The sequence below is a fragment of the Oxyura jamaicensis genome, chromosome 2 (genome assembly GCF_011077185.1).
Source record: "Oxyura jamaicensis isolate SHBP4307 breed ruddy duck chromosome 2, BPBGC_Ojam_1.0, whole genome shotgun sequence".
NCBI lineage: Eukaryota > Metazoa > Chordata > Aves > Anseriformes > Anatidae > Oxyura > Oxyura jamaicensis.
Genome location: NC_048894.1, coordinates 107,099,621 through 107,126,807, shown reverse-complemented (window position 1 = coordinate 107,126,807; position 27,187 = coordinate 107,099,621). Strand labels below are relative to the sequence as shown.

The 27,187-nt window shown below is 40.3% G+C and overlaps 1 protein-coding gene across 23 annotated transcripts in view; it reads left to right on the top strand.

The window, feature by feature from the left end:
- The window catches only part of EPB41L3 (erythrocyte membrane protein band 4.1 like 3), a 96,361-nt gene that overhangs the window by 22,210 nt on the left and 46,964 nt on the right, over nt 1-27,187 (top strand). For all 23 annotated transcript variants that reach the window (XM_035319009.1, XM_035319012.1, XM_035319013.1 and 20 more), the window contains exons 2-3: nt 6,268-6,473; nt 11,058-11,255. In XM_035319009.1, the coding sequence (XP_035174900.1) occupies nt 6,279-6,473; nt 11,058-11,255 (393 nt within the window). In that variant the 5' untranslated portion in view covers nt 6,268-6,278. The remainder of the gene's footprint in view (nt 1-6,267; nt 6,474-11,057; nt 11,256-27,187) is intronic.

Below are 27,187 nucleotides of genomic sequence, written 5' to 3'. Positions count from 1 at the left end.
GTCCCAGCTAGCCTCTGTGAAATGAGGCATTGAATAATTCAGCCTTTCCTGTGCCACATTTGTGTTAAGTAATGGACCTGTTTGTTTTTTTTTTTTCCTTATGTATTTGTAGAATCTCTTCTTATTGTTTGCTGTGTTCCTTGCTGATTTTAATCCACTTTGCATCTTAGCTGTCATCTCTCCTTTCAAGTCTAGGATGGTCTTTTATGTCCATCATATGAGTCATGTGTCCTTGGTTCTGCTTCGGAGTACGATCCCTTTTTGTGTTTCTTTTTTTTTTTCTTTTTTTATTTTTTACCCCTGTAATTTAAACTTTCTGACACTTCTCACCTCCACACTCAATAAGCAGAGCACAATCTCTCCAGGAACCCTTGGCTTCACTGGGCTTCAGCAGCCCTTGTGGGATGTAGCTGCAGAGAGGTCTGCGTGTGCCTGGGATGGGGGAGGTTTGGGTCCATGGGGACAAGTGTGCCATCATTTTTTTGTCCCCTCTGAGGGATGTGTCTGTTGGTAGGTCAAAAGTGTATCCTCCTGATTACTCAATTCTTCTTTACTTATTGCCTCTGTTTCCTCTTCTTTCATCTTCATCGAGAAACTTTAACGAAATATGTATGATGCACCTTCCTTTGCAGCCCAACAAATAGCTTAACTCATGCTGTATCTTGTAACACCTCCACCCAGCCTTTTCTATTGTTGTTTAAGAATTCCTGGCTGTTTTTCCTGAAGTCTCTCCTGAACATATGCTTTGGGTCTGTGACTTCTGCCACCAGATCTGTTGAATCATTTACCTATGGTGAACTGTGGTTGGAGCTCATCCTGATAATTTAGCAGCTCATCCTGAGCTGCCTAAATTATCATCCTGATAATTTAGCATCCTCATGTTTAGCAGCTTTCTCCGTTGATTTTCGTCTTGTCTCTCTTGCTATTACCTTTTTGACATTTTTTCTTCCGCGTTTTTTTTTTGTGTGTGAACTGATTCTAATATGCATATGTCTTCAGGTTATATGTATACATCATTTTTTATGCTTAAGATGTAATCTTAAGCTCGTAAATATAACCAACATGTTTATAAGTATAGGGGTTGCACATCCTGGGCTGGAGTCCTGGAGCCATTTTAGACAGACAGACAGTGAGGCTTTGCCAGGCTTTTTGTGGCCTAGGTGCTTCCACCATGTGAGGGCAAGATTCATGCAAATGAAAGGGCACCCACAAATTCTCTTTTTCCTGCTAACAAACCAGCTGGAATGAAAGAAGCTGAGATTTAAAACATTTTCATGGAAACATTCTGTGTTTCAAGTTTAGAAAACAGTGGTCTGGCATATACTCTTTTCTTGAATGATATCTTGACATTTCTGTTACTGCTCTCAGTGACAATGTTGTTCTCAGTGTGCTCTTCTCATCAGTATCTCATTGTTATTGTATAAATATGTATCTTGTTATGTGGAACATTATTTTTAAAGGATAGAATCATTATTTTATTATGTAACTTCCAACGTTGGACCTTTGCAGTGATTTATAATCATCTTCAGGAATTGTTGTAATTAAAGAGGAACTTTCCACAAAGAGAATTAATTAGATCACAGAAGCATTTAAATATAAATCATTAATCTTTGCATTACAGGAAATAGTGACTATGTATAGATCATTTAATTATACTTGGTTCAATTTTGTTTCGTCACTGCACCACAATTTGTTTTGGAATTAATTTCCAATTTCTTCAGTAATGTGATTTCAGTTTACTTAATGTATCAGACATATAAATACATGCTAGTGAAAATAAATAGAGGTTTATTAATGACTGCTGGGTAAATTAAGCCACAAACTCTGCTGTCAATTAGCTGTGAATTCAGTTGCTCGATAGATGGGTGACACAGAAGATCTGCACTCCGAGAATGAGAGGCAAGGACTGAACTTGTTGAACATATGGATATATACAGTAGATTGTGCCTGTCACTTGCTGGAGGTGAACCAGATGACATAGCCTGGGCTTGGCCTGATAAGAGAATTATTAATAGAGCACAACATGATTTTGGTTCCAGTAAGGAATAAAGGAAGTTACCTGCTTTCTGTCAGTCCATGACAAGTAATTGGTAATGGCAGTGGCACTCTGTCAACTGGCAATATATTGATAGCTCTAGGTAATAATGACTAGGTGCGTTGGAAGGTTTTAAGGTACGAGTTCTGTGCAAGTGTTCTGCGCAAGTGTTTTGCAATCCATATGAATTGTATTTACTTTGTACAGTGCAATGGTATGAAAAGATAACTTATTTGTAGTTTGATCTAGTAAAAATTATTCTAAAATATGCCTTGTAGTTTTTTGAAAGTGTTTTTAATACCTTGATGGTATATTAATATTCCCTTGATTATTCTTTTGCAGTGCTCTGAAACCCTTATATTATAATCCTTTACACTGCTTGAAAGTGCATACATTTTAAGCTTAATTTTTGAGTAGTTACCACAGATTAAATTAGCTAGTTCTTGGCATTATTTTTCTTTAAACAATAAAGACGTGGTTCTCATTCTGACTGAATTCTGCATACAAATTGACGTTAGACTTAGAGTATCCATCATTAGCAGCATCTGTATTAAGTTTGGACTGAGCTAATCTTTTGGAATCTTTAAATATGGGATTGTAAGCCAAAACTTAGATATCCGAGAGCACATCTGGGTTGCATAGTATTACCTCATTTGTGTAAGGTAGTGTTCCTAGTTTCTTTTCATTAGCTTGTTTTCTGTTGGCTGGAAAGAGGAATTTGATACAGGGTTTGTTCTGGCAACAGAAAAAGTTTAAGGAACTTCAGTGATGTCTTCCTGCATTGAAATTCATATTAGAAGTCATGATTTTGGTACATAGCTAGATATAGCTAATAATCTAATAAAATACAACTAAGAAATGCACAGCCAATTTAATATATTTGATGAGCAGGCAGACACTACTAGCTGCTCTGTCAACTGCATACGAACAAAAGTAGGATAATATTTATATTGTTAGATTTCTTAAGATTGCTGTCATTTCTTTCAATAAGTAACAACCTCTTCCTATGAAGATTATTATGCCATTTATATGAAAAAAATAATAATGAATTGCTTGAAAAGTTCTTTAGGATAAGCAATTGTTTGCTAAGGAAGACAAAACAGCCTATTGGTTTGCACTAAAAGAGAGAAGAATTTTGTTTTTCCATCTTGTAGTTTAGGTATTTTCAGCCTGCGCTAGATGGAATGAGATAGATCTCAAAAATATAATCATCTGATGAGTTCATAAGTAAATGGATTTAAAGTATGTTTGCTTTGATTCTATTTACATCTGTAAGATAACGGCATGAAATTAATAGTATTTTGTTTTCAGTATTTGTCATTAAACATATTAGTAGGCATAGGGAAATAGAGAAGACATTTGGAAATGGGTAACCTTGGTTAATTAAATCCATCTGGTGGCTGACTAATGACAGGAATATTGTATCCAGGGAATCACTTAATGCTACAAGATTTGATAATGCATGAGAAGTTTTCTAACAAAGCAGTCTTAGAGCAAGTGAGGACTTGCATGTAACTAGAGTGAAAACCAGTCCCACAAAGCAACTCGCAGAATTGCAAAGCTCAGTTTCATGCAGTATGTCCCAGAAGAACTGAAGAACTACATTTGTTGTTCCTTGAGATGCAAAATTATAAATGGCAAATGAAGTAAAGCTTCTTTTCAGTTCATGCTACGTAGAGTTGACTTTTATGGGACTAATTTAACTGGATATGTTTCAATGCTTTCTACAGTCCAGGACCAAAAAAAAAGCTCATTAGGAAGGCTGTATAGGGTGTAAAAAATAGCTTCCAGAGGCACTATGGTGAAAACTGAAGAAAGGCAGGCTTGATTTGTGTCAGCTGGCAATCTGATCTTATATAGATCAACACCTGAAGATACTTGTCTCTGTGCATTGTACTTTGTATTGGTCATATGTGCTGTTTGGAGTTGTTTTATCCATGATTTTGTAGCTGTAAGCTACCTTTTTCCTACTTGTTAGTTCATGGTATCTGGAAAAGAAAATATCATGCATAGTTTTCTATTATTGATCTAATTTTTTGATTAATTTGCATTTAATGTTTTGTGCATTTGTACAGAATATGATTTGGAGGTGGGGGAAGAAAACTTTGAAGTTTGTGGAGTCTTGGATGCTTTTAAAGCAAGCCAACCACGATAACATCAGATGAAGAATAGTTCATTATATGTTGGTCTGACAGATGGGCAAAACAAAACTCAGAGAGATTAACATTATTCCACAATTTAATTTTTAAAGCGCACAAAAAGAGTGGCTTAATAGATTTGAGTACGGGGAATGAGTTTGTTTGCTGTACATCTGAGGAACTTGTCTAAGCTTCCTTCGTAACAAGTAGAACAAAATAGTGCTAGTAAGTGATATATCTCAGCTTAAAGCAGACAACTAAAATAGGTCAGATGAATCACTCCCTGAAATGTCTTTCTCTTCTGTATGTGGTGAGTTTAAAGTGACCATCTCAGATGCATACATCCAGAGTTCGATTAGATGAATGCCTCCCACACTGTCACGTTTTAAAAGACATAGTTATTGCTTTTTGTAGGTGCTGAAGAAAATGGTTTAAATAGTACATTTTTCAGAGGCATTTTTCATACAATTGTGTCAGCTCAAGTGTAGCAATTTACGATGTATTTCTCAGTATCATATGTGTCATATGTTAGGATTTTGAAAATATGGCCTGAAACATAAGCTTACCGTATATGTTGTATTTCTCACTTGTGAGTGTTGGTATACAGAAGGTAGGACCATGCACCCACCTTCACACACACAGTACAAAGACTGAGCACATGCTGAGTGCTGAGAACTTGCTTGCTGTACAGAGAAGTGTATTCACTGGAGAGCTTAGCCCTGAGAGCACACAATACATAAACGGGTTTGAAAATATTAATTGACCTACTTTCAAATGTTTTCTGTCAAGCAATGTAGCTTATTAAGCATTCTACCAAAAAAAAAAAAAAAAAAAAGCCCATAATTTTTGTGTAATCTTCAGCAAATCTGTTTCTACTAGTAAACATTGTAGAGTATGTTAAGAGTTGATAGTGACTTCATAGCAGATGAATTAGCAGATGAATATTCTGTGGAACTGCTTATAATTACATAGTAGCTATGGTTACCAGGTTAAAGAAATTACAGCCTGATGATGAACAGAAATAGATTGCAGCAGACTGATTTGTTTTTGAGTTGCTTAAAAGAAAAACGCTTGAGTACATTCTGAGTCATCATGGTTCTGTACAAGTAATAAAAATATGAGTACGCTCTATTTGCTGAACTGGCACGGTGTCTGCTTTTTCAAATCCTGGTTTTCACATGGAATTGTGGTACTTTTCTAAATTTTCATTCCGATTCTATATAGTTTGAGACTTCGGTGCCAAGCACATATTTGTAATTAAACCATTTAAATTCAGATGTCAAGAGTCTGAATGAATATTGCTATTATTTTCATTTTGATTCAGTACTGGACAAAGCTAAGTTCAGGCACAGGCATTTCATATTCAAGAAAAATTGTATTCTCTTTTTCTGAAATCTTACTCTTAGAATGACTTAACGGAAGTACTTATCTTTTCTTTTGCGTACTCCAGCACTTAGAAAGAAATGACAGAAGTGTGGATGAATTCAAGTGGGAAGGGCAGAATTGGACACAAGGACATTATTGCACTGATCTTGGTGGGCCCACTTCAAATGTTTCCAGCATATATATTATCTAGAAACATCAAAAGTACTTGAGTCTGTTTCCAAAAGCAGTGCAGTTGTTGAGGAGTTCAAGCCCTGTTGACTTAAATGTTAAAAACAAAAGATTGAACCTTTTTATGTTTCCGCATGCTCATGGTTTGGAAACCCAGACTACAGTGAATTGTGTTGGATTTAGGACACTAAAAGTCACACAAGCTTTTCTCAATATGTTAGTCTCTTTTTACGGATTACAAACTACAAAGAACTGCATTTCTACATTTAACTTCAACTTAATTCCTGCAGTGTTGTCTGTGTGATAGCGTAGAATAAGGTTTTACGGCACCATGCTCTTTAGATTAGACTTATTCCTTTGCACAAGGAAAGCTTTCCTGGTGATCCTCCTTGGGCCAGTGTAATAGTCACATTAGGTTTACAGGCTGGACATAACTAAGGCAAAGACTCTGTGACTAATGATTCTCTACTCTCTAAGCGTAGCTTAGAAATGAATGGCTATGTGATCGTACTCAGTAGGTCTGCTCTCCTTGTTTTACAGAATAACCAACCATGACTACAGAGTCGGGATCAGATTCTGAGTCCAAGGATAAAGAGCAGGACCAGCAAGAAACCCCTGCACAGCCAGGGGCAGCGGAGGTCCAGCCACAGGGCCAACAGCAGCAGCAGCTGAGCGAAGAGCACCAAAACGCACTAGAGCAGTTCTCGGCTGTGGCAGCACACAGCACGCCGGTGAAAAAGGAACAGGTAAGGGAGCGGTGCATTATTCCTCCTGGGAAATAATGAGCCTGTTTCATTAAGACTGGAAATAGATACTCAGATTTGCGTGGAAAGCTGTTTGTTTTGATGGCTGTAGATTTTAATTGGTTGGTCTTTTGCATTTAAACATAATAGCCTTCATACAGAATGTTTGGAAATTCCTGTCAGGTCTTTCAGCCTCCAGTGCTTAACTGTAAGGTCAGTCTTATTAACTAAGTGGGAAATATCTTCCATCTTGCATTTGCATCAGGTAGCAAACAGTGCCAATTTTTAAGAAGCTGAAAATGTTTTTAGAGTTCATTTCTTCTTTGACACTTGCTGAAAACTGATTTCATGCTTGCTTGTCTGATGTGTGAGCCATAAAGAATTTGTGGTCTCTTAAGCTTCTTGTAGTTCTGAAATGACTGCATTATAATTACTTTAACTTATCATGTAATAGGTTTTAGAAGGGCTGTCACACAATTTTTCCGTTTGGTTCATTGTTGCACTTATTAAATTTGTGGGAGCCGTTTTCTTTTTACCGTTAACAATTTCCAGTCAATAGGATTAACAGGCATTGTTCTTCATGGGTAAGTGAAACAAAATTAATGAGGTACCTGCAAATCACATCCCTTTAGATCCGTAAGGTTATGACTCCCTTCTGATGGCATTCACCTCTGAAGAGTGGAATTAGTCAGTCTTGCACCTCCTCTACTCTTAAAATAAATAAATAAATAAATAAATAAATAAAATTCAAATACTTTGAAATGAGGTCCTGTTGCTTTACCTAGCTGGGAGGCAGTGCAATCAGAGATAAGGCTTTACTTAATATCGTCGTGTTTCCCCAGGAACTGTTTAAGACTGCCTGTGCTCTTGGATTTTAAGATTTTTCCTCAGAAATACAGCTCAAATTTGCTGTTAGTGAGGAAAATAATGAAGCATAAGCAATTTCAAATACAAGCAAAGCCTTCTATTATGTCCCTTATTTAGGGACATATTATGTAAGAGCTTAGGATGACAAATATTTCAGGGACCAAATTGAAAGAGGTGTCTGATTTCTTATACCCCAAGAAGCAGATGTGGCAAGGCAGTGTTTCTGGTGTTTATAGCTATTGAAGATCAACCATTGGAAGAACTGCTTATTTATTTATTTATTTATTTTAAAACTGCTGACCATTTCTACCACTGACAAACTGTGATCAGCCTCTCTCCATCCCCACCAAAAACCTTTCTGTTCTTCTTCCTACGCCTACAAATTATGTATTGGGAGAATTTCAGTCTCTGAATTAGATCAGAAATTGTGTTTAGTTAGTTTGGGGAAAAGAGGAAGGGCTGCTTGTCAAGGAGAAAAGACCACTACACAAACAGTTCATTAACGTACAATTCAGTTCTGCCAGGCCTAGGCATAAATATCATCAATTTTGTTCTTCCAGACATCTTCACAGACCTTTGCTCTTGAAGTTTCTTCTGATTTTCTTCTTTAAAATAAACAAAAAGCAGCAACTACAATAACAAAAAAGCCCTTAGGCACCAAACTGTCCATCTGTGTTTATGGAGGTGTGAGTTTGGAGACCTGAGAAGCCCTTGTGCACTGTGTGATCCTCTTTCTTTCCCACCTGTGCTCAGACATCTGTACAGCCTTGATAGATCTGGGTTAGAGAAGAAATATGAGATTTCCCATGTTGAGATTACCGGTTTGAATCCCAAATTCTCTGTTGTCAGGTGACTGCCAGGTCTAGCAGTGATTATCTGCTCAGTATATTTCGTAGCAGCTTAAGTGTCTGCATCACAGGAAAGAACTACTTTCAAGCAATACTAACCAACGGAACTATTGGCAGTAATGTTTAAGAAGTCAAAAAATGTAGATATAATGGGTAAATTGATATAATTTTCTCTCTTGCTGTCATTGAACACGTGTCATAATATTATATATTAGTATAGATAAAGATGAGACAGCTTATGCTCAAAAAACACAAACCCTGAGGCAACTTGTGGTGCACTAGAATTTAGTCTATAACATTGAAAATACTGCAAAAATGTGGTCTGAGGGAGGGGAACAGGATGGGAGGAAGAATGCAACAATGTTTGTAGAGTTCAGAATAATCCACTGAGTATGTGGAATTTTTACTGGCCTTTTTTTTTTCCTAGATACCACAATGTCAGGTTTCTTTTGGAAGAAGAAGCTTAATTCGTTCTGAAAGTACCTCTGTGCCTAAACATGTCAGCATAGTTCAGGAGATCTTCTCTAATAGTTCCCGGCATGTTTTGTTCTTCAGACAAATGGGAGAAAATCCATTGTATGATTTTAACTTAGACAGATTCCTCTGATCCTAATGTAGACAGGAACCTAATAAACAAAATAATGTCAATACTGTTTTTTTCTTTTATTTTTTAATATATATGTATCTATAAATAAGTTAATGTCTGCTGAAGTCTTGAGTTAAAAGTGTCTTCATGAAGGAAAACAATCACCAATCTAAGGATTCAAACAATTTGTTTTCAGGCTGAAGATATTTCTAAAATTTAAATGGCTGAAGGGTACCCTTGCTGTCATGGGCTTTTCTCTCAAGAAGCTTTCCTATTTTCTTTAAAAAATTAATTCCATGCATCTGTTTTTTGGTTTGGTTGGTTGGGTTTTTTGGGTCGTGGGGAGGGTTTAACTCTTATATGAGCCACCTGCAGTGATGGTGTAATACCTCCAGCCCTGGAATGTCTTTTGTACATGAAGATGTGCATATGTACCTTGCATGGTAGATTTCCTTAAGAAAACATGCAGAAACCATCAAAGACTCCCTCTGACCATCAGTGGCGGGGGCCCAAGGAGAAGACATCTCGAGTCTTGTTTTCCTCTTAGTGCAGTAGGTTGAACTGCTTGCCAGCTGGCCCTCATGGTTGTAGAGGGGTAACTCTAGCCTTGCTCTGAGCCTGGAGGGACTCTCCCCCTTTGTCAGGGCCACTGTGAGCATTAAATCCTCAGCAAACAGCTAATCTTGTGACATGTGCTGTGCCTTCATCTCCCGCCAGCCTTCAAAATATACGAGGACCTTGAAGACTGGATGCAGAGCTGGCGTCCAAGTGCCAGGAGGAGGAAATCCTCCAGGTCTGGAAATAGATGGGGGAAGAGCTGGCTGCTGGGTTGTGAAAGCAGCTTCTTTGTTCCTCTGCGCATCTTCACAGTCACACTTTGTTCTTACCCAGGAAGCCCAGGAGACCTTTGCTCTGCCCTCACCTGTAGGGAAAGGAGGGATGTAGGGTCTTGCCTTGCCTCTTCGCAGCTGGGGCTTTGGTGGGAGATGGTGCTGTGGCTGACTTCAAATGCCTCCTTCCCCCTTTCGCATAAACAAAAAAGGAGAGCTTATGGCTTGTTTGTAATAAATCTCATGGGGAAAGTTCCCTGTGATTTAGTGCCATGCTGTTGTCGCTGGTTATATGATGCAAGGTTGTTTTGGTCTCAAAGCAGATTAAAGCCTTTGGACGGATTTGCTCCATTCTCATGAAAACTTATTACATACAATGAATGGAAACAGACTCAGAGGATTAATTTATGATATGATTTCCAGTGATGCTTTTTGATTCTTACATGGAAACCATTTGGAGCCAAAATGTTTGTTTATTTTTTCCTTGTAGCAAGATAACTAAAATATTTTAAATATATATATTAAAACTCTAGCTTAGGTATTACTGCACTCCTGATGAGGTTTTGTTTGGAGACTACCAGGGGCATAACTGATTTGAAATATAATGTCTGCAGCATAGTGCTGTTGCTAGGAAGGGCAAAATGCTGTAGAGCTGTTCCGGCTTTCATCTATCTTGGTGAAAAGGACCATGAGCTGTGCTGCATCATGGTAACTCTTCAAATGGTCTGACCCTCAGATAAACCCAAGGAAAAGTAACTGTGATTGTTTCTTCTCTCCCCTTTCCCCTGCAGTATATTTGTCTTTCAAACAGAACCTACTTCTTGCCAGCTTAAAGGACTTATCGAGCATCCGCAGTGAGCAAAATCCAGCCTCTTGTCCTGTAGTTATCATCCATTAGCCAGCCAGCTGCACATAAAAGATGTTTGGCCTCTTATTTCCATCCTGTTTGTTTAACCCTTTGCTCAGGCATTTGGGGAGCCTTTCACTCTCAAAGGTACATCTCACTGATATCAAAACTAGTGTACCTAGTCCTATTTCCTATTCCACGTGGAAATATGATTTAATAGACACAGGACTTTAAGGTAATATCCACTATCTGTAGGAATGTCTCTTCATTACAATGTTTACTTACTGTTCAGCATTTCCGGTAGATGAAAAAAGGGTCCGAATCTGAGAGGGATTTTGTAAGAATGGAAAAAGAAGAAACCTAAAGTACTTTCATGCATGTTCACCCACTCCCTGGGTGTTCTGTACCTTTGGAGTAAGGTGGGAGTGTTTGGGGGAACATGGAGTCATTTCAGTAGCTAATAGCTAAAGAAGAGTCTGCCCTGCATCATGGGCCCTCTTATCCCCCACGCTAGACCCACTTTAAATGTTTGGTGTGCCAAAAGCAGTGTGCATAATGCACTGTATTGCACGATCAGTTTGTCTAACTTATCTTTCTTTCCCTTTCTAGGCCACAGACAAAGAACAAGAGTTTGCAGCTGCAAGCGCAAAACAGCTGGAATACCAGCAGATAGAGGACGACAAACTCTCTCAAAGGTCATCCTCTAGCAAACTTTCCAAGTCTCCTCTAAAGATTGTCAAGAAACCTAAAAATATGCAGTGCAAAGTGACACTCCTGGATGGATCTGAATATGCATGTGAAGTAGAGGTAAATTGCTTCTTCCTGTGTGTTTTTTTTTGTTGTTTTTTTTTTTTTTGTTTGTTTGTTTGTTTGTTTTGTTTTTCATTCTGTCTGGAGGAAAATATTTTAATTAAGACTTTTAGATTAAGACTTAAAAAAAAAAAAGGGGGGGGGGGGAGGGGGAGAGAAACTAGATTCCTGATTTAAACAAGAGTATGAATGGCCAGATATTTCACCAATGCCATGCACAAAGCTGCTTCCATTGTTTTCTCTGGAGATGGAATAAGTTGCACAGATTTGAGATCCAGTGAGGAATAGTGAGCAGTCCCTGGAACAGCCAGAGACTGTGGATTAATGTTTTGTCAGCACATGCCACAACAGAATGCAGAAAATGAATTATGGGCAGCAAAGCCCATAAACAAAGAAGGATTTTGATCTCATAGGACTTCCCTTTTCCCTGGTACTCTGTTGAATAGGGACTCACATGGAGTCACTATCTAAATAGCAGTTTTGACCATCAAGAGATAAGTGGGGACACAAGAGTTGCCCAAGAGAAAAGTCAGAAGCAAACAGAAGATAGAGTGTGGAATTTTCTGTGCTTCTCCACTGTGTCTGGGAATCAAAACTACATGTAAATATCACTGGTGTAAAGTTGCTGGTGATTTTCTGTAAGGAAACTTGCCTTCCTTCTGGGACTGTGCCAGGAGCCTCCTTTGGGGAGGGACAGTCTTTGCTGTATTGTCACTTAGGAACCAGTTGGTCTGTGATTGCTGGCAGACCCATGCTGAGAGAATGGCTTGCCTTGAACTCCAGAAGACCATAGAGAAGTAAAGGTGTAAGCAAATTTAGCATCTTAGGGTGGACCTGTTTCTCCATTCAGCCACTCCAGCCATGTCACTAAGGCGGTCCTTGGGCAGTGAACCTGTCTGTCCTGAGCCTGCTTTTGGCTGGGAGGCTACTCACGCAAGGCAAGCCTGAGCCCCAGCTAGAGCATTGTCTTCCTGGAAGGGGAAGGATGTGTGTTAGAGGGATCAGCATCACCTGCCCTCCTTTGGGTAACTGCAATGCGTAGTGGAAGAGTCACCTAGGGAGGACAGAAGGGAAAGGTGAGATGGTCTATGTGCTTGAAAGGGGAATCCATGGGAATACAAAGGAGGAGAGCTCATGCTGGGGACAGAGGGTTGAGGACAGGAGTAACTGGTTGGGAACCAGTTTCTGACATCCTTGCTCAGATTTCACTCAGCTGCTCTTGTTTTAAGTGCTCTGGAGAGTGGTAGGTGAGACAGAAGGTTTTACAGTTTGGGCCAAATATTGCTATGCTAGAAGTTAGCTCCAAAGAGCAGTTGTGATTAAGTTGCTTGTATAGCAGTTTAGCTGTCATGCTTTTAACTTTTAGTTTCAGCAGCCAGATCCTGTATTGTTTCCATCAGACTAGCAATAGCTTTCTGGTTGCATACTTTGTCACTATTAAATTGTCATTTCTTGACCTGTAGTCCCACTTTTATCTGTTAAAGAAAGTGTGCAAACCATTAACCTGGAAGAATGATTCTGCTGGCTTTGATGGAAAGAGTGATACTTGTTTCAGCTTTTGCCACTCGAGTAGAAAATCTGAGTCATTTTTTTGGAATACAGTTAAGCAAATTTTACAAAATAGGAGTTCTATGGAAATCTTGTCTTCAAGGCTAAGTTTTATGAGGATGTAAGATGGAGCAGAAGGGGAGATTTATTGTGTTAGATTCCCACTTATGCAAAAAACATGCTATGAATAATACTTTATTTTAGGAAGTTTCACTTTTCCTCTGAACTTGGTTTCTGTTGAAGTGTCAGAATGCTAGTATATAGACACCCCTTAAATGAATGACCCAGACCTTGAGTCCTTCATAGGTGGTATTGTTAGCATACTGTATGCATTGAGGATGCAACTGCAGGTGCTTCTCCAGGGCACCCCACTCTTTGACCCATGGGAAGATCCCCAGGGAATTCTGCTTTATATGTGCATAAAGTTCAGAAGGAGTGAAAGGAGTCCATGTCCAGCCAAGACAAACAATGTGATGTTTGCTGTGTTTTTTGTCCTGGGGAGAAAAAGTGTATACAAAGAAATTTAGTAGGCTGGGGAGTCTGAGGGTCTGTCACAGGAGACATTTCAGAAAATCATGTATGAGCTGAAGACGAAGTTCTGTTACAGGAATTCTGGGTAATAATAAATTTCTGTTGCTGTTTCACAAAAAAAAAAAAATGGTGCTGCAGTCTGAGAAATAATCAAGTCTTACCAGTCTTAGGAGGGACTGAAGCTGAGGGAAGTGGGCTTGTTTAGTCTGTAGAAGAGGAGGCTCAGGGGAGGCCTTATTGCTCTCTACAACTACCTGAAAGGAAGGTGTGGGGAGCTGGGGGTTGGCCTCCTCTGTCAGCACTGATAGCACTGATACCACTGATGGCAGTAGATGGAATGGCCTCAAGTTGCACCATGGGAGGTTCAGGTTGGAAATTAGGAGACATTCCTTTTCAGAAAGAGCAGTCAGGCACTGGGACGGGTTGCCCAGGGAGGTGGTGGCATCACCATCTCTGGGGGTGTTCAAGGAAAGGTTGGACCTGGTGCGTAGGGACATGGTTTAGTGGGTGATGTTGGTAGCAGGGTGATGGTTGGACCAGATGATCTTGGAGGTCTTTTCCAGCCTTTGTGGTTCCTTGAAGTAATGTCACATTAAAAAAAAAAAAGGGGGGGGGGGGGGGGCAAAAAAAGGCAAGCTATCATGTTTTAAAGATATCCCACAAGTAAGCTTACTATATACTTTTAGACTGAAAAAATACACCTTGGTATATTCAAAGATCTAACAAATTATGGAGGTCAATAAATTCCCCAAGGTGAATTCCTTAAAAAGAAGGGTGGGCAGGGACATGCCAATCAAATATTTAGTGTTCCTGTTCCATGAGTTTTACCCACGTAACTGCATCTCTCAGTGTGGAGAGTGGCCCAGGGTAGGGATGTGACAATCAGTGGATGTGAGTCAGAAGTGTCATCCCATGTTGTCAGCTCCTGTCTTCTCTGTCTGTATGTCATGCTTCTACCTACTGAAGGCTAAAAAGCAGTGTAATCTAGAAGGACTGGAAATTTAGAAACCTTCTTTTGGGCTAGAATATCAGCTCTGTCAGTGAATCTTAATTTGGATGTACACCAGTTACTTATCCCTCTGGAAGTGCATTCCCTAGTCAGGGGGGGTCATTATAGAATCCATCAGTTGCTCTATAGAATGCTCTGCAAAAGACAAATGCTTTTATATACATTAAATATTCATATCATTTAAAGAAGCTTATTGCTCTCAAGTAGAGCACAGCCTACAGCTTATCAATTATGTGTTCATCCAGTTAAAGACCTGACAGCGAAATTGCACACGCTCATAGATTGAGACGCTTCTGAGACAGGTTTGGTTAATCCATTATCCCCTTGCTGTTCTTTGTTTCACAAACCCCTCTTTCCTATTTCCCATCCAATGCTGAGAATCTTTACGGCCTTCCACTGTTCCTTTTGGTCTCTCTCATGTCCAGTACATTGCATATATGGCACCAGGGACTTTTCATATTGTGTGAGACGTATCTGCAGAGGAAAATGTAGTGGAGGTAACTTCAAAGGGGAGGTTAACAGCAGTTTATCTAATGTGGTACCCAATGGTTGAAAAGATCTTAAGCAAATGCCAGATAAAAGATTACTCCTGTGGCCCTGCTCTATTACTGGAAGTGTGTTGTATCTATCCTGACCCAGAAAGTCGTTCATGCAGTAAGACATTGCAAGCCAAAACCAGGTTAAATAGCTAATCCAACCTGTTAATTCATCCTCCTCTAAAAACAAAACCCAGGAATGTTACCATCTGCACCGCTACTGCAGTTCTTGGCTGGGAGCCTGTGGATGGTAACAGCAGGCTTATTGAAGAGGTGTGTTTCCTTTCCAAGGTGGGATGGCCACCTAATGGGGCTTCACTTGTCCAGGAACAGCTGTTGGCTCTTGGAGCAGAGTTGTTGCTGATGTTGTCACTAGCAGCATCAAAGCAGAGAAGCCTTGGGTTGAATACATGGTTCCCTCATGTCCTAAAGCAACTGGAGGGTTTCTCAGGGGCGTTCAGACACAGCAGTTGTCACAGTCTGCTCAGATGGATGCTGGCCCGGGATTTCAAACAAGGTGCCCACCCTTCCTGGAAGCAGTTCTCCTTGTGCTGCTCATTGCGCTCCACAGCAGCCACCAGGATCAGAAACGCTTTTGCTCAAAAGCAGCCAAGCCCATAGCTAGGGCCAAAGCTGCCCTGGCAAAGAGGATGCTGAAGGCTTCTCTGTAAAGCAAGTTAGGCCTATATATTGCATTTACTTGTTTAGTTCTTCAGACCAACAAAGGAAGATCCAAGACTGTAACTTGATTTCAGATAACCTTAAAAAGGACAGTGAATGCACTAGCTGAGATTTTTCCTTAGGCACAGGAAAACAAGCAGAAGTAACTTATTTCTGAATTCCTCTGGCTGTAAGTAGGGGTCTTCAAGTGCTTTAGTACAATTGCACTGTTCCTAGGATTTATCCCTCTCCACTTCCCTCTCTGCCTCATCTTGTTTTTCTGCTATATAGACTGCTGCATTTTAATTAAAAGATTGAAGTGGAACCAGCTGTCGTTCTCTTCCTTATATGTTGCCTAATTTGAAGTGTTTTTCTAAAACAGGTTGGAATTTGTCTTCATTTCTGCTCTAAACATATACAAGTTATTAATCACAGGCTGAGATCAGAAAGCCATAACATAATCTGTCTAAATAAATGGCAAAATAATTAGATTCCATTTTCAAGGGCTCAACTGTCTGAGCCCATTGGTAATTTATACTCTTTCTTCATTCTTCTACCACTTGGACTTTATGACTGTACAGGAGAACGGTGAAAGAAGATAAATATTTCCGTGGCAACCTTGCTGTGGCATCCCTGCAGCCCTCTTTCAGACAGGTTGAATTGCCATGTAGTTCAGATACTGTGGGGAGCGTGGAAATCCAGCATCTCTGGAAGCATTGCTAGTACCCCCTCTTCTTGGTGGATGGGGATCAGCCTAGGTAGGAGGGGATTGTTAAAAATGCATTTTTATTTTTATTTTTATTTTTTTTCCATCCGGTTTTCTGTCAAGCTTCTACTTTCACTGAAGCATTAATCTGTTAACCAGTTGCAATAGCCCCTTCTACACTTCTGTGAGGGGCCTGCCTAATCGAGACCCCATTTTCTTAGCAGTCCGTTTCCCCACAACCTCAGAGGCCTACAGAGCACCATACTTGTATGGAAGGGGTGAGATGTATTTCCATACATTTGAAACCAGGATTCATGGCTTGGACAGAGGCAGGCTGGAATGAACAGGTCGCTGTCTGCCCTGCACAAGTATGTGCTGAAACTCCTTGCAAAATGGGCTTGAAGTGAATGGCTTCTCATAGCATGGAGTACTGTGTCTCACAAGAATTTTTCTTTTCATGAGAAAGTGAGGGTGTATGGATGCTTCTTATAATAAATTCCAGAGTAAGGATGGTCGTAGGACAGACTTGAAGAGTAACGAATGAGCAGACTTATTTTTACTCTGCCACCATTTCTAGAAAAAAAAAAAAAAAAAAAAAGAGTGATGACTTTAATATTGCATGTGTTTCTTCTCCTGGTTTTCCACATCTGGCTTGTAATACTACCTCCAGAGGAAAAATCCACCCATGTCTTGGTACACCAGTGGCAGAATGAGCAGCCCCACTGTCCCACTGCCCAGTGCAGCGGCTGAAGCCAGCCCTCCCTTCCCCAGAAGCTGTCTCAGGGCAGATGCATGCTCTGCTTTGCCACGGACAGTTCAATAACATTGCCTTTCTTACCCGTTTTGAGGTAGACGTTAAGGTCAGGAAGGAAACTGCTGTAATAAGATGCGCTCTGCTTTCTGAAGGATACATTTTCGGTTACCCCCTGCACGTTTTAATTGTTTAATGAATTCCACACAGTCTCGTGCAAATGGCCTTACATGTGAAACTTATTACTGAGTGCAAGAGGGAATTTTTTAATAAGTCTTTTCCTTTTGACTTACTCTCTGCTTACATTTCAGTTAATTTAATATGAACAGCTTTGCGTTAGGTTTTTGTTCCTTACCTAGGACATGTTTCAGTAAATGTGACTGGGCTGAGATGCATTGTCGGCATTATACAGAATGTTTTCTGTCCCCAGACCCGCTAATTAGGGCTGACTTAGATTAGCCAGGGGATTCAGTTAAGATCTATGTTACCTGACACACGTCAGTAGGAGTCTGAGTATTGCCTGACTATGTTCCAACTGAATAGATTTAATATACAACTCTTCTGGCTTACTTTTTAAAAATACAACGTATGGCTTTTTATGAGTTAAAATACTTGTCAATTCAGGAAGCATAAAGTTCTGGAAATCAATATCCATGTTCTCCAGCTTATAATAATGAACCACGAGGTTGAGCAGAAAAGATTTTTTTGCTTAGGTTTGGTAATTGAAACAAAAATAAAAATGTTTGGGCTTCCTTTTACATCTTTTCAATTTTTAAAGGTTTTTCACTGAAGATAAAGAAATCAATTTTTTTTTTTTTTTTAAAAAAAAAAAAAAGGCCAAGGATGCTGGTGTGGCACCTCTGAGCTCCTCACAGCTGGAAACATCTGGGCTGTGTGGTATTAATGGGCAAAATCTGTTATAAGATGGTGGGGAAACACACCTAAATGGTTAGACAGCTGATTCTCTTGTGTTTCCTCTGGTTAATATACAGGTATTTTATAGAGACTGAAGGAGAACCAAGAATTAAAGCCAAGTCACTGTTTCAGATGTTGTAGCAAGCAAGCAGCAGGTTAGGCTTTAAATTCTGCCTTTCAGCACAGCAGAGGACATGGTTACAGTGAGAATAAATACCAGAACTTTAAAAATAAATAAATATTGTACATGTGCTCTTAACATCTTTTTGCATCTAGTCCTCTTGTCTTTTGTTAATAGTTTCTGAAAATGATTTGAGCAGTAAAATGATGGGTTTAGGAGACAAACATCTTCATTTTGATACTTTGGAGGCACCAGCCATTTTTCATAATGGTGTAAACTATCAAGAGGGCTAGACCTACATTCACAAATAATGTCAACTGCCCTGAGATTGCACTTTGTAGAGAATAAATCATTAACTTAAAACTTCCAAGTGAAATGTTGCCTCTGGTTCTCTCCCCTTGGTGAACCAGTTGGAAATGAGCCAGGCAACAGGAGCTTGTTTTCCATCTGTATTTATGTAGTTAGTTGGTTGTGGTCATGCACACTCAAACCCAGCTACTGCAGGCTGGTTGCTGGTTAACCTGGGATGATCTTTTACCTGGACAGATAGAGGTCTGTCTGCTCCAGTGCCTGTAAAACCTCAGCATTATGCTGCTTCTTGTTCTTCTCAGTGGACAGGGAGCGGGGGTCCTGTCCGTGTCACCACACTTGCCTATGGTGAGACTGCATCAATGCGTTAACATTTGTCTTCTTTAGATGTGCTGCCTGGCAAACACTGGCCAGCCTGCAGTTTGTTACAGGGGTGTAGCCAGCACCCAGTCTCTGCAAGTGTTTCTTAAGCACTACTGGAAAATGAATCACACATATCACAAAAGAAAGGCTTTGCTTACCCCTTTTCCCTTCCCCAAACTGATGCTCAGATTTTAATGCCTCCTGCTGTTTCTGGATGCTGTCTGTTCCCCATGTATCCCACATTCCCATCCTCCCGGTGATGTTGGTGATTTTCTTGTACCTGCTCCAGTCCCACTTTTGCCAAGCTTCCCTGCTTTTTGTGGCCTTTTTCTGAGTTACTCAGGTGCCTGTTACAGCTCCCAACCATACAGTCTAACCTAATCTCCGACTCTGTTGCTAGTTGTTCCTATTTTATAGGTGCTGTCCCCATGTTAACACTTAAGAGTTGCTGTTTCCACAGCAAAACGAAGTCAATGTTCACTTTATCATCCCCTAAAAATATTAGCTGTCTCATAAAATCCTGACACCTCGTATGGGTGATTTTTCCAGGTGAGCCCCATACCGTGTGCGCTGAGCTGCTTTTATGGTTTGTTACACCTGCCTGTTGACAGAGAGAACAAAGTGTCAGAGATAGGACTGGGCAGTGAGGAAGCACCTGCGTGTGATGGAAAGCAGTGGTGGGCAGAGAGATTTGTCTTTCACGGTTGGTCTTGCCCTGGCAGAAATGGGTTTGGTCTGAAGGGGAAAAAGCTCGGGTGAAGTTCACAACCACAGGGAATAGGCTAAGTTATTTTTCTTGACAACCCCAGCACTGATGATGTGATGCTCTCTAAGGTATCCCAGATCTAAAAGCCTGATCCTCATGGCGCCTCTCCTGTCTCGAGTGTCTTTCTGTGCTGTGGTTTATGTGTGATTTATTTATTTATTTTCCCTCTAGCCTGGCAATGTAGGTCAGGGAGAGCTCTGTGGCTTTTAAATTCATATGGCAAGATTACACTTTAAATCTGACTGTTTATAGTGCGTTTTTTTTTCAGTTGAGAAGAAACACGATGTTTACAGTTGATTTTTGCTGATAGATGCCAGTAACCATGTATGGTGCAGGTATGGTGTGTTCCCCGTGATGATACACCTGTGCACAGTTACACAGTGGTTACACAGGAGAGATGCACGCTCGCTGAGCTCATCCGAGACCTGTAAGAATAAGGAAAATATTTATTTTTACACCCCCCACTGGAAAGTCCCAGCTGCTGTATTGGATCCCAACAGACCTGCTTGAGTTACTGCAGACCTTCTTGCAGGAGGGAGTGCAGTCAGAAGGCAAATGGATCGGCTGTCTGTCTCGTTAAACACCAGACCCAAACAATCTGTGTGCTCCAGCATACTGAGCAGGGGTAGTACTTTCTCTCTTGAAAAGCCTCCAAAATCATGGAATATGTTTTATTCTTGTACATCAGGATTTAGCAAATGTGTGAGACTAATGAATGTGCTGAGAATTGAACTGCTGTTTGAGAAATAGTGTCCATTTTATTATTATTATTATTTATTTTTTTTTTTTTCCAGTATTAGAGGGGAATGCTTGTAAGCTGTTCCTAGATCTCAGTTCTTGCAGTATGAATTATGCTGATGCATTTGGGGTGCCTATGCATTCTGTAGTCATCACATGTGACATGCATTTCTTCCGTTGTGCACATGCAATTGTTGCTGTTACCCTTCAATATATAAAGACATGCTCCATGGTATTTACTATTACTCAGGTGCCACCTCCTGCAGCTTAGCATTGCCATGTGCAAAGTGTAGGCTTTATTCGTAAACATGCACACTGTGTAGCACACCCATGAGTACACTTAGAGCTCATGTGATACTGGTGTTAGAGTGATCTCTGCTGCTGATGTAGAAGGCAAAGACCCTAATTTAGTTCGATTCCAACGTCAGGACTAGGTCACCAATCTTCTTACTGGGATTTAGCAGTCCCCTGTTTTTTTTTTTTAGATTAGTGCTGGCTCTTTAGGATTGCAAGCTCAAACAGTATTAAAGAAGGTTGCCCTGATAAAAACCATGTCATGTTATACAATGTCACTGACATTAGGTGCAGGTATGTAACTATAGCACAGAGAGTGTTACCTATTTATCTAAATACTTGAATTAAATACTTAGGAGGTAGGTGTCAAAATGGCTGTTTTTAGGAACAGTAATATATTTCAGCGTTCTATACACAGTATATATCAAGAAGCTGATAAATTATAGAACCACCATGATGAGGGGGCAAAAGAAGATCAGTCTTCGCTGTATGTCAAAATACCTTCTTGTCTACTGTACATTTCTCTTATGCGGCATTCATTTGTATGTGCACAGCAGTACGGGATAGTGTTCTAAATTAAGAAGCAGAGATAGAATAATATTGCATATTTTATTTCAAACTTTTACATATATTAGTCAGCTACACTGGTACACATGTGGGTCCTTGTGTAGAAATTTTCGTAAAGAGAACAACTGGAGAGCTTGTATTGGCATGCAGCTTTCAGGCAAAGCACTTCTTTGGATGAAATACATTCACATTGAAAAAAAGTATTTTCATCATTGCTTTTATTAAACTAAAGATTTCTGAAATGTCTAATTCTCAGTTCTCCACACATTTGGCTAAATTGTTTATTCAATAGATTGTACTTGGAGTTGTGACCTAGAACATTTCCATATGCAGTTTACCAATGAATTTTAGTTTGTAGTTATAGTGAAGTAGATGAAAGATTAAGCAGTCTGTCATCTTGAGAACCAAAAAATGAATGTGTTTCACTGAAAACTTATTATTTTCATTGCCTTTATTTTCTTTGCCACCCAAAAGGCTATCAGAAAGTTTTTGCTCAGTACCTCCTACCTGTGCTACATAAACCGCTTACAAACTGAATGGAGAGTATTATATTGTTATGTACATCCAGGAGATACGTGTCCTCATACATGTTCATTTATAATAGTCTCTGTATGCCAAAGTTAAGATTTTTATTTAAGAAACATAAAATAGTTGAAGTAAAAAGACCAGATGAGTTTGTTTTTTTGTCTTTTAGTTTCTGTTTGTCTATATACGAAATGGCAGTGGGGTGTGTGTTGTTTGCTCTGTCCTTTTGTTTGCTTTGTCACTTTGTTGCACAGCATCATACAAGTAACTTCAGCAAAGTTTTTGCTGAGTAGCAGAAGTGACTTTCTTTAAAATGTTTTAAGTAATGCACATAACATCAGTCTCAACATACTAAACTTTCAGAGAAAACAAAATGTTGACTTTTCTGGAACTTTCATTACCATTTTCAGCAAATGTAGCAAGGGACTTAGGGGGCTAAACTCCAATGGTTGAGTCATGTTTGCTTTGAAAAGATCTCATCCTGTTAGTTACACACGTTTTCTGTAAGATGCACTTCATTAAACCAGAGGAAAACTTGCTGATTTTCTGCCAATTAACGCTCCAGGAAAAATTCTTCGTCCTATTTTTCTTCCTGAATGCTGCACACTTAGTTTCCTGCTGAGGGATTCATTTGAGAAACCACAGATTTGAAGAGATTTGTGGATTCTGTCACCTTTCTCCTTCAAAATCTTTTCCCAGTGGAGAGAAACTGTGGAGGAGAGTAAACAGCCCAAGAGAAAATCCTCTGACGATGCAAAGTATGAATATGTGGAAGTAAAAGGAAGTCAAACTTCTTTAGAATGGCTTCCTACATTTATCTTCCTTGAGGAAAATTAACCCCCTGCTATTTTCTTTTTCATCTTCTAGTGAAAAATACAGATTAGTTCAAAAAATACATTTTCTCTATTTGGACATTTTGTGGCCTAGAATGCAGTGATTAGATTCTAGAATTTCTTAGCTCAGCCCTTTGTTTGTTGGCCAGATCAAACTTATCTCAAAACAATACAGGCAGTGTCATAGTGAGTAGGTTTTTATTTCACACAAAGATAAAAAATATGTTCTTTACCAGAATTGATTGAGTTTAGGACCAGTGATTTACTCTGCATAGATGAAGTGTTGACATGGTCACCTGCTCCTCCACATTTGGAACCACACTGCACGTTTACTTGCTCATAAAGTGGCATGTGTTTGCACATACACATGTTACGTGTATTAAATTATGCACATATTTGCATATGCACATTAAATTATGTTAAATTCATGAGATGGTGAGATCACTTACACAGAGATGGAGTTCTCATTACAAAAGTGATCTTGGAAACTTGCGTGCACTTGCCCCCTTTACAAGCAAGTAATGACTATTGGCGCAAGTCATGTTTTTTCCGAGATTGGGCCAATTTTTGTGTACTATGGGTAATTCATGAGGAAAGAATGCGAATGCTGTCAGGAGGCTGGAATTCAGCCACTCTGAGGCTTGCTTACTGTAGATATCTCAGCTGGGGGAGTTTGTGGGAAGAGAGTGCTTGCTGCGGCAAGTACAAAGTATTCCCGCTAACCAGCTAATCATTTACACTTGTTTGTGTTGCAAGAGTAATTGCAGAAGCTGCAGGATGGGGAGGATGAAAGTTCCGCCTTGTGTATGTTACTTATTTGATGCCATATGCGTCTCAAATTTTATGTGTTTCTTGCATTTGCATAGAGGAGACCATCATTACGGCCTGCACAGTGTAGAAACTGAGGTGTTAACAGATAATCTTGCAAAATGTTCTTTGGACACAGTTGGAATCTCTTTCATTGTGCATTATAAATGAAAAAAAAAAAAAAAGCTAATACTTCTCCACTGAAAAGAACAAGGGGAAAAGAAGAGGCTCGTACAGTCACATGCCAAAACGCATTACTCCATGCAAGACTGGAGCCAGCACACACATTTATACAGAGTATTGTTGAGACCCATTGGAAAGTGCAAATGCTAATTAGGAATGTGAACCAGATAACCTCAACATCATTTAAAGACCAATTATTTCTACCAGGATTTCATGATACTAATCTGTTTGTCCTTCTTCCAGCGATCATGCCCACTGGAGTTATTACAGTAATTGTACAGAAGTTAACGCCAGGCCAGTGCTAGTGTTGCGTTGTTCACTGGCAGCTTGACAGCTTTCCTGAGGAAGGCGGCAATGTTATGTTTGCATATGTATTCGTGCAGAAAGAAATGTGCAGACACTTTCCATTTGAAATCCAAGTCCACAGCTGTGGTATCTGTTTGTCTCTGCTCCTTGACTGAACAGAAAGAGAGGCAAAGATTCAGCTCGGTGGGGTGCCCTGACCTTGTAGGTACTGTGCAGCAGAGATGATGGGTGTGGGTGGCACAGACGAATCCCATTATAGCTGCTTGGCTGGGGGGGACTCTATCTTTGGGTTTTCCCATGCCTATAAAATTTGCCCTCAATGTGATTGCTTGTAATTGCTTTCAGACAGCACTGGCTTACCTGCATGCTGCAGACAGCTTCCTCCCCCAGCCCTTGCTCAGCGTTTTGCATACACATGAGACTGCAGCATTGTCTGCTAAAATAGAACCACGCTGAAACTGCGACACTTCGGGGGTTGCAATAGCTTTAATTTCTAGGAAGAGGAGAGGGCTGTTTTCTGCTCTTCAGCTGCACATACTGTTTCCCTATCAGTGAGAGGAGGGTAGTCTACTAGTGAATAAAAATAGAGCACAAGAGTAGGCCAACACACTATGCTTTAATCAGGTGTAGGACGATTAACCCCTTAGTGGCTGCAGAGATGCATGTGGCTGCCAGCAAATTGGAAATGGTGGCAGTTCAGGGATTGCCAGAACAGGAGCCACAGCAGCTTAAAGGAGATGTTTCTGACAGATGGTGTTTCCCAACCTGCAAAGAACCAAAATTTGCCTGTTGGAGGCAAGCAGTTTGGGATCCTGATAAGTTTCCTCCGGCATAATCAGCTTCCAGTCTGGGAAATACCATCCAGCACGTAGCATTTTAAATCTTCCTGATCTCTTCTTATATCACAATAAATAGCAAAGATGGTTTACAGGGTCATACAGCGCCTACATGACAAGGAGGGTGTTGTTATATCTTTATATTAAATTGTTGGTTGCTCATTTCCCATGCAACTTTCCAAGTAGCTTATCACATCATAGTGATAATGGATTTAATAACCTGATTGTTTCATGTGAGAATATTACCTGAGGGTCCTGATGGACAACAAGGGGAGCAAGAGTCAACAATGTGCCCTAGCAGCACAGATGGCCATTGCCATTCTGGACCACGTTAGGCAGAGTGCTAACAGCAGATGGAGGGAGGTGATCCTCCCATCTGCTCAGCACTGGTGAGGCTGCACCAGGAGTGCTGGGTCTGGTTCTGGTCCACCCAAGAAATGATAGACCTGGACATACTAGAGAGAGTCCAGCGAAGGGCCACAAAGATGATGACAGGACCGGAGAACCTCACCTGTGAGAAAAGGCCGTGAGAGACCTAGGACTGTTTGGCCCAAAGATGAGAAAGCTCAGGTATCTCATCAGTATGTACAAATACCTGATAGGAAGACAGAACCAGACTGTTCTCAGCAGTGCCAAGTGGACAAAAGGCAATGGGCAACAGGAAAATCCATTTAAACATTTAAAAAAAAAAAAAAAGAAAAAAAAAAACCTTTTACTATGAGGGTGGTCAAATGGTGGCACAGGTTGCCCAGACAGGCTCTGGAGTCTCTGTCCATGGAGGTATTCAAAACCCAGATGGACCTGATGATCCTGACCCTCGCTGGTCCTGCTTGAGCAAGGGGCTTGTGGTGCAATTGCCTAAAGTAACTAGGAAAATAAGACTGACATTCACATTTTAAAGAAAATTTACAGCACTGATGAGGCTTTCAGGGTAGGGCATAGCTGCATTACCTAAGCATTCCCTAGGCTTCCAACCTTAGATGCTATCGTGCTGGGGTAACCTGGTGTGCTGGCTCCAAGGAACAGCATGGAGCATAGAGTGGAGTGGAGACACCACGGCTAAGCTCTGTGACCAGGTGGGGACTTGATTGTTCTTGTGCACACCGAGACCTATAAGCCGCACTTTTTGCTACCCTGAGCCAATGACCTGTCAGGTTTTGACAAATGCTGTACTCTAGTGTACTTTTGCTCATTATAATATCATTTTAATACCAAAACACACCTCCATCCGAAAAGCTACCCACCTCCAAGGTGTGACCACCCCTCACTGAGCATGTGCTCTGAATTTCTCAGAGCCTATTACTTTAAATGCAAATGGGAAAACTTTTCACCAATCATAACTAAGACATGCTTGACTAAGGTCACTCAAGTTCCATGTAAAAGACAGAAAATAATATAAATTGGCCTAAGAGAGAGGGGATGTCAGGGAAGATACCATCGTCAGGGGAGATACCATCCCGAGGGAATACACCATCCCGAGGACCTCCTAACTCCTGGAATCAGTCAACTGGCTGAGCCTCTCTTCCCCCCATTGGGGTGTCTTTGGGTGAGATCTGAACACTCGATTATACTGTGTGTCTCTGCAGAAACTGAGAAATCTCTATAGAGTCTTTGTGCCTTTTAACGCGTTAATTTCCAGGCTGCGCACCTGTGTATTCATGCATGCTAGCTTGCTTTTGGAGACAGTAACTATCGCCAGCAATCCAAAGAACCTGTGTACCTGTTGCTGTAATAAATTGCACCTAATTGCATTGTTCCTAGCTGTGATAGTTCTCACTGAACACAGATAGAGTAAGGGCAGCTATACGTTATTGGTGAATCCGTGACCGTGGTAGTTCAGCGCTCTGAATCCAACCAGACCCATATCGGTTAATGCGTTATTGGTGAATCTGTGATTGTGATAGTTCAGTACCCTGAATCCGATTGGACCCATAACGGTTAATTGGCTACACCCCTTAACACGACAGGGCTTGGACCAGGCGACCTCCAGAGGTCCCTGTCACCTCAACCCTCCTGTGATTCTCTGATTATATTAATGCGCAATACATATTTTGTGACTGAAATGACAAAGTATGAATAACAAAGGCTTACATTTTTCACTTTAATAATGTCCATTCATCTTAAGTATGTTACAGCTTATGGGTTTAATCATAATAATGGATTTTTTTTTCATTTTTCTGCATTAAAAAATACCAGACATTGCAGACATTGTACCCAAATGTTCACCAGTGAGAATAATTAACTTTGTAATAATCTTGTTATCTACACAGAGCTAAAATGAAGTACCGAATTTTTCAGCTCCTCGTTCTCAGTGCTGTACAATGTGTTACCTTGGTCTGGTGGGCTTGTAATGGGGCAGGGGTGTGAGGGATATTGGTTGGAGAAGATCGCTGAATTTAAAACATCACAGATGAGGGCAGAGGACATACGTGCTTGTTGCATCCAGCAAGTACTTGCTCCCTTTGCTGAAATACATATTTTAGTAGAATTGACCATTTCATTTCTCCTTTTCTGTGCTGCAGAAAAAAAAGGTCATCATCAGCAAAGATATAGAAGGGAAAAGCATCCCCTGGGTGGATTAGGGCATTACATGGGTTGGGGGGCATGTTGGGCAGGGGCTTGTGG